The sequence below is a fragment of the Bipolaris oryzae genome (assembly GCF_000523455.1).
Source record: "Bipolaris oryzae ATCC 44560 unplaced genomic scaffold scaffold_24, whole genome shotgun sequence".
NCBI lineage: Eukaryota > Fungi > Ascomycota > Dothideomycetes > Pleosporales > Pleosporaceae > Bipolaris > Bipolaris oryzae.
The window spans coordinates 243724-251663 of record NW_006911300.1 but is presented as its reverse complement, the minus strand read 5'-3'; the positions used below and the strand labels follow the sequence as shown (position 1 = coordinate 251663).

The 7940-nt window shown below is 51.2% G+C and overlaps 3 protein-coding genes across 3 annotated transcripts; 2 read left to right on the top strand and 1 right to left on the bottom strand.

The window, feature by feature from the left end:
- Positions 1-4233, top strand: COCMIDRAFT_87516 (uncharacterized protein; the record flags this gene model as incomplete). The annotated part of the gene is made up of 6 exons (XM_007687003.1): positions 1-358; positions 506-644; positions 1779-2005; positions 2786-2983; positions 3173-3766; positions 3827-4233. Coding segments are annotated over 6 exons (1923 nt in total), but the record flags the coding sequence as incomplete, so codon positions are not given.
- A 972-nt stretch (positions 4234-5205) lies between these two features.
- Positions 5206-6046, top strand: COCMIDRAFT_87589 (uncharacterized protein; the record flags this gene model as incomplete). Its single annotated transcript, XM_007687002.1, has 2 exons — positions 5206-5463; positions 5522-6046. 2 exons carry the CDS (start codon positions 5206-5208, stop codon positions 6044-6046), a joined length of 783 nt encoding a protein of 260 aa, XP_007685192.1.
- A 444-nt stretch (positions 6047-6490) lies between these two features.
- On the bottom strand, positions 6491-6859 carry COCMIDRAFT_87702 (uncharacterized protein; the record flags this gene model as incomplete). Its single annotated transcript, XM_007687001.1, has 2 exons — positions 6491-6631; positions 6692-6859. 2 exons carry the CDS (start codon positions 6857-6859, stop codon positions 6491-6493), a joined length of 309 nt encoding a protein of 102 aa, XP_007685191.1.
- Between the last annotated feature and the right edge of the window lie 1081 nt (positions 6860-7940).

The window sequence follows — 7940 nt, the reverse complement described above, 5'->3', positions numbered from 1 at the left end:
CTGGCCCTGCAGCCATCTGTACCGCTGGTATCATCACTACCGCTAGTGTCATCTCTCCAATTGGTCTCGTCGCTACCTTTGGATACAGGCATTCTTTCGGGTCCCCTTCCAGCCGCTACTTCCATTCTCTCGGCACCTCTGCCTGGAGTATCGTCTATTATCCCTCTGGACCCTCTGGCCTCTCTACCAGCTGTTTCGTCCATCATATCAGCCCCGCTACCAGGAGTAACATCAATTTTACCTGCTCCGCTACCAGGTCCAGACTCAGGCCCATTGCCAGGAGTGACATCGATTCTATCAGCTCCTCTACCCGGAGTTACGTCAATTCTACCAGCTCCACTGCCAGGCCCAGACTCAGGTCCGTTGCCAGTTCCGTTGCCAGGGGTTTCCTCTATCCTCTCTGCTCCGCTGCCTGGGGTCACGTCCGTTCTGCCAGCTCCGCTGCCAGGCCCAGACTCTGGCCCATTGCCAGTCCCATTGCCAGGAGTCTCCTCTATCTTATCAGCTCCCCTACCTGAAATTACTTCCATTCTCCCAGCTCCACTTCCCGGAGTTTCCTCTGTCATTCCTGGGGATCCTCTAGCTTCTTTACCTGTGGTCTCATCTATTCTATCTGCTCCTCTACCTGGCCTTACATCGATTGTGTCAGCCCCACTGCCCGGAGTCACGTCGATTTTGCCAGCTCCGCTTCCCGGGGTCTCCTCTGTCATCCCTGGAGATCCTTTAGCATCTTTGCCAGCAGTCACGTCTATCCTTTCGGCTCCTATACCAGGGATCACATCTGTTCTCTCAGCTCCTCTGCCCGGTGTCACGTCCATTCTCCCAGCTCCACTTCCCGGAGTCTCCTCTATCATTCCTGGAGATCCTCTAGCTTCACTACCTGTGGTCTCATCTATCCTTTCGGCTCCTGTACCAGGGATCACATCCATGCTCTCGGCCCCCTTGCCTGGAGTCTCTTCTCTCGTTCCCCTTGATCCCCTGGCTTCTATACCTGGGGTCTCGTCTATTCTGTCCGGTCCGCTGCCAGGGATCACATCCATAGTCCCGGCTCCTGTCCCAGGGATAACGTCTCTTGTCTCCGCTCCTCTCGATCCGCTAACTTCTTTGCCAGCTGTCTCATCTATTCTATCGGCTCCTGTGCCAGGTGTTACATCCATTATTCCAGCCCCTATACCTGGGATTTCCTCTATTGTGCCTCTGGACCCCCTAGCATCCCTACCGGTCGTTTCGTCTATTCTTTCGGCACCTCTACCAGGGATTTCTTCCATTGTGCCCGGGGACCCTCTGGCTTCTCTTCCAGCTGTTTCATCTATTCTCTCTGCACCTTTGCCAGGCATCACGTCCATTGTACCAGCACCTCTGCCAGGTGTTACATCTATTCTACCAGGGGTCTCTTCTATTGTGCCGGTTTCTATACCAGGAGTCTCATCAATCCTTTCAGCGCCCCTGCCAGGGGTCACTTCTATTCTCTCGGCTCCTCTACCTGGTGTCACATCCATCTTACCAGGGGTCTCATCCATCATTCCATCTATAGTTCCAACTGGTGTTACATCCGTCATTCAGTCTCTTCCTACATTTATACCCCCGGTCTCCGCCCCGGCACTCACTTCCATCCTTCCCATTCCTCTCCCAAGTGGCACTTCTTTGATTCCCTCTCTCAACCCCTCGATCGTCACTTCTCTAGTACCGTCAGCTCTTACATCCGCTATCGCATCGCCCCCAGTCCCGGGAACTTCTATCATCCCATCCATCAACCCTTCTATGATCCCATCTTTGAGTATATCCTTACCACTGTCGTCCATTCCCCTTGGTACAGCTTTATCATCACTGCCAGGTGCACTACCTACGTCCATCATATCAGTCCCTAGCTCAATCGGGCCCTTACCAGTCCCAACCTCTATCGTACCTATCCCAAGCTCGGTCGGTTCCCTGCCCGGCTCAATTGGCTCTCTACCACTGCCAACCTCCTTAGTATCGATCCCAAGCTCAATAGCTTCACTGCCAAGTTCGATCGGTTCCCTGCCAATCCCGACGTCTATCCTCTCAATCCCGAGCTCGATTGGTCCTCTACCAGTTCCGACATCTCTTGGATCCCTCCCAGTGCCTACCTCTCTTCCCCCTATTCCAAGCTCTGTTGGTACCTTGCCAGCTTCGATCATACCTGTCCCTACCTCGCTTATCTCAATTCCAAGCTCTATCGCTCCACTGCCAAGCTCGATTGGTCCTCTGCCAGTTCCAACATCAGTTGTCTCGATCCCTGGCTCGATCAGCTCATTACTAACTGGTCTTCCATCAATTCCGAGCTCGATAGCCCCATTGCCGACTTCAGGCATCTCCGTGCCAACTTCTCTCCCGTCGATACCAAGCTCAATCGGTTCACTGCCAACTGTTCTTCCATCCATTCCGAGCTCGATTGGCTCCCTGCCAGTTCCAACGTCCCTTGTCCCGATTCCAACCTCGATCGTTCCTGTGCCAACTTCGGCGATGTCTTTGCCATTATCTTCTCTCAACACGGGGGTACCGTCGATATCGGGTCCTATCTCATCTCTGCCTACAGGTGTTTCGATCTCAAGCTCGGTTGCTCTATCCTCGGCCATGTCTTCAGCACCTCCGTCAATCCTCTCTTGTCCCGCCAACAGTGGGTCGACGTACAGCAGTTCCAGAGGTAACTTTGCACTTGAATGTTATATTGACTATTATGACTACGATCTTGGTATGGCACCCAACAATCCAATAAACTACGAGCAATGTATCCAGGCCTGTGCTGCAAATTCGTCATGTCAAGCAGTTTCTTATCTACCTAACGGCCCATGCTATCTGAAATACGGACTTGGACAGCCTTACGTTAACCCGGCTGTCTGGGGAGCTAGGCTTGCAAGTGTGCCAGTTCCATCCGTATTCCTGCCTCCAATCGTCCCACCACCTCAGTCTCCCGGAGGCATCATTCATCCCACAACAGCCCCCAGTTCTGGGGGAGCATCAAGTGTCAACCCAACGGCTCCCAGTTCTGGAGGTTCATTGAGTGCCAACCCAACAGCCCCCGGCTCTGGAGGAACACTAAGCACCAACCCCACAGCCCCCGGTTCTCCTGGAGGAACACTAAGCATCAACCCTACAGCCCCCGGTTCTGCAGGAACGCTGAGCGCCAATCCGACGGCTCCCGGCTCTGGAGGAACATTGAGTGTCAACCCAACGGCCCCAGGCTCTACTGTAGCGACCCTGAGCACCATTCGTACAACTACTTCAGCAGTCGGTCCAACATCCAGCCCGGTATCTTGTCCCACCTCCAATTTATCAACCGTGATTGTTGGCGGAAGACAGTACCTGATTACTTGCGGCATTGATTACTTCAACAACGACATATCGTCTCCATTGTCTCCTACATTCCCCAGATCATACGAAGGCTGCTTGGCTGATTGTTCATCCACCCCCAGCTGTGCTGCAGTTTCCTACGTCAAAGGCGGCCCTTGCTACTTGAAGACTGGCACTGGCACTGGCTTCAAGATTGATAGTACAATCATCGGCGCAAAGCTGATCAGAATCTTACCTACCTCTACATCCGCATCCGCTATGCCCACTCCATCTGGACCAATTGTCACTGTGACCACGACAGTCTCTAATACCGGTTACCAGTGCGCCTGCACACCTACTTCGTTCCCTCAGCCCACCCCTGTTACGTGCCCTGCGGATAACGGCAGCACATATACCACCACTTGTGGAGCTAAATATGCTGTAGAGTGTGCCTCAGACCGCTACGGCAACGATAGTGAGTGACATGATATGTAACATTGATGTTTTCTTTCTTTTTTGCTAACTTTCATCGCAGTCCCCGGGGGACTTGTCTTCGTAGACAGCTACGAAAATTGCCTTGAGAAATGTGACCAATTGGCAGGCTGTGTTGCTATATCCTTCGTCCCGCGACCTCCTGGCGTCCAAAGCCCTTGCTACCTGAAAGATTCTACGGGGACTGCTCGCCCGAACCCTGAGGTCAACGGTAGCAGCAAGATTTCTGGGTGCACAAGGCTCAAGCTGCGACGCAAGCGTGTTGTACAGCCCGCCCACAAGAAGCAGCCCGCACCAAAGAAACAGCTTGAAAAGCGTGTACTGTTCTTGGGTCCTGACTTCACTTTTACCCAGTCCCAAGTTACTGCCACGCAAACCTCCACAGTGGGCGCGACCGCTTTGACGTCAGTATTCTCCGCCCCCTTTTTCTACATGACTTTGCTGACCTAATCATAGTACCTCTACACCCCTCTTCGCTACTGCTACTGTGGCTAGCCCGACTCTGGCGACTGCTATCGCCCTGTCTACTCTGACTGTACGCAGCACGGTCGTCAACACTGTTAGCTACTGCCCAGCTGCTACCGGCGGTCTCACCGGTCCCCTAGGCTTGCCGATATGAGCGCTACATGTCATCTTTCCTTCTCAGTTCGAGGCAGTCGAGCCTCTTTAATTCTTGAGTTCATCAGGCTGAACTTACATCGAGGTCTTTTCTTTGCAAGATGGGCCTTTTTATCGTCGCTCCTTAGCACACGCTTTGCTTTCTCCTTACTTGTTTCTGCAGGCGTGTGATAGTGTTATAGAGACAGTAGGATATTTAATAATAAAGAGTCTTTCTTCCCTTATAAAATGCCCGGGCAGTTCTTTATTGCATTCTTTTCCATGTGACTTATCTCTGCTCAATACCCTTGATATCGCAGCTTCACTTGCAAAGAAAAGTAGCAAAAACAAAGTCTTGGTTGTTTGGCTTACTGCACAAGAACAGGCAGCAGCGTTAGGCAACCAATCACGAGCTACACCGGATACCGGCTTGCCCATGTTAGTTGCCGCACCTCCCCAGATATGTTTCTGATTTCAAGACAGCCGCCGTACTGATTGGATATCGTGAGCGTACAGGCGGAGATAATGCGGGCGGGATCCTTGCATTCACCTCCACCTCGCCTGTGCCGAGCACGGACCGCACCCGTTGCCTCCCACACTAGGGCGCAACGTCGACATCATCGACCCTTTTCAGACTCTCACAAACTGCCAGCTCTCCATCTGTCGTCATACGCATTGCCGTAGTCGTAACAATCTTTCGTATGGTTATGGATTAAAGAGGTTCTCGTTGTTTCTTTCCGGTAGGATATCGTACCACTTACATTTCGCTCGCTGCACGACCAGGGCCCCTGATTAGTGTTGGAACCGACAGCGAGTCTACAAATCATGGATTCTGTTGAGAAATTGCCCCTGGGGTTCAGAGTGGAACCAAAAACCCCGCACTGCAGAGGGTCTCCTGTCTCTCGCACAGAGACTTTTCCGCGCACACCCAGCAAACCCAAAACCAAGCAGAGCATACTTGCACTCGGGGATGAAACAGCAGACTTTGCAATCATATGCGAGAGAACGCGGTACACTGCGCATAAGGCCATTCTGTCAGCCTCGTCGCCTTACTTCGCGCGCATGTTCCGCTTCAGCGGCAGCGTAAGTCTCCCCCTTTTCCCGAATCCAGCTGTCGCTTATGGCTAAACCCACTGTACAGGAGATTAACAACAATGAAGTCAATGTACCAGATGTTGACGCGCTGTCCATGAAACAAGTCTTGGATTACATGTACACGGGCATGTACGCGCTTCCGTACGGCATCCCCATCCCGGCAACCGACTACTGCAAGCATAGCAGCTTGGCTCTCTTAGAAGGACCTGTTAGCAGTCCGAAGATCTTCAAGCGCAAGTGTCCTTGTGCTGGGAAGTGTCTTGCTCCTGCTCATCTCCTCATGCATGTGCGCATCTACACGGCTGCAGACTATCTAGACATGTTTGACCTCAAATCGTACGCACAGCAGGGTGTGGAGGATGTATTGCATGTTTATTGGCAGGATGATAGCTTAGAGCTGGCTGATGCACTGGAGGAGGTGTTTACAGCTACGCCGGATGATGATAGAGGGATGAGAAACGTATTTGTGGATGCGCTGAAGGAGCATCCGGGCTTGGCGGTTGATGTAGGAGACGTGAGAGCCTGGCTAGATGCAAATCCGGATGTAGATGAGAGTGTGAACTGGGGTTAAACACAGAAGGTGGCTGTGATGGGATAGACGGATTGCCCAAAGGCTGGTTTCGATATGTCCTGAACTAATTCACGGGAAAATCCAACGCGCTATTGCAGCGACCATCGATCGTGAAAGTGTGATAGAAAGGAATTCGACGCCAGACTGAATACCTGCTAATATTTCCAGTCAGTGGCTAATAATATAACGTCTCTGACATCTCATACCTTTAAGGTGTATTCGTATTCAGCACCAGAAGAGGTTCTCGTAGTAAGAACATAACATTTCCTAAGAGTTTGACTTAAAGAGTGTCGACTTCCGGTCCGTCAAGCATCTCTGTTACCAGTAGGAAAAGGACCCAACATGATAGTACAAGCTGTCCGAGTCTCTTAGGCCAATCGTCGTGATCTGGGGGCTCCCATGCACCCAAAAACACCAATTCACCAAGTTGGTTGCACCATGGGTTCAGAGTTCCTGCTTTCGGACCCCAGGAAGGTGGTCGCAACTCCTCAATCGGCACGCGGTCCAGGACGCTTCGCATACATTAATGCAATGGTCCTCGTCCCAATCATCGAGATAATTCCACATTGTATTCATGGACCGAGCCTATGCACCATCAGTACGTCGGAGTTCATCTAGGCGATGGCGTATGTTTGGGCAGCTTACTATATCTTGTGGTGAGGGCTTGCGAGGACCAACGTCCTCTTTCGGGGGCGGTAAGTGAGGATGCCGATCTTCGACGAGTATGGCGAAAGCATAGTAGACACTGTAGATCAGTAAAGCAGATAGGAAAGTTACGAGCGAAATGTGTGCGACACGATATATCAGCTTCATACCTGGTGATATGGGTGTATGTCAGTGGCTTCCGTTGTCTGTGTTGCTCGGCTCTTTCTTCCCTTGAGGGCGAGTGGAGCGCGCTAGTGGCCTAGCGTGTTCCCCAGTTGGCAGGAAACACACTCCTGCTATTGCCACCTCACTATCAACGTTTGGAGCATGTTCCGCAATCCATCTTCAGATTTCTTGCAAAATATCACATAGAACCAAATTTACATAGAGGTCTTGCCATTACCTCTGCTGAGCTTCTGCTACGTTGTTTCGCATGAAATACAACGCAAGCTTGACACTGCGCAAGTCATCACGCAGCAGAAGTCTTCCTACTCAGTGAGTGATTCACAATACCTACCTGGTTAATATTTACCTCATGTGGTTGATATATCAACAACACTATAGGGGCGACCAATCACATATTTGAATAGACATATCGATTTTCGGGTGATCCAGCTGTTACGCTCCTGCATCTAGTACACGTTCGGAAACTTTGACATGAGTATCGTGGAACGAGACGACTTCGAAAATAAGCGGTGTCAGGATGACAATACACTCAATTTACGCTGACCAATGCAGAATCATGGTTATACAAGCCTCCATTGGTTGTTAGCTATGGCTTCTTTAACCGCCAGGGTATCCTTTCTATTCCCTATCATATGGACAGAGATGGCCATTACAGCGATACAAGTGTGCCTGCAACTTCCTCTCGGATAGGCACGTGCATCAGCCAGGTACAAAATGGCGATCCTCGATGTTACGAACATCTTGTGGGTCAGGTATAATCCCTGTATTCCTGAAAACTAACTCCGTGAATACTCAGCCACGAATCACCTGATGAAATGGGCTCAGTAAAACTTTCGAACATTCACCAACAATCAAAGGGAGGCCTCTCGGGCTGTAAGCTTGAAAGGGATAGGCTCGGCAGTCTGAATTGGCGGCAATCGCGGGCTGCCGCGACTAATCATGCTTGTCACCCGATTGGGCTGGACGATATCCTAGACTAAGACGCGAAGTCTACCAAAATAGTATAGAGGCTCCTATCGGAAACTACCAACCCTGCAGATATCATGAGAGAAAGCATGACCGT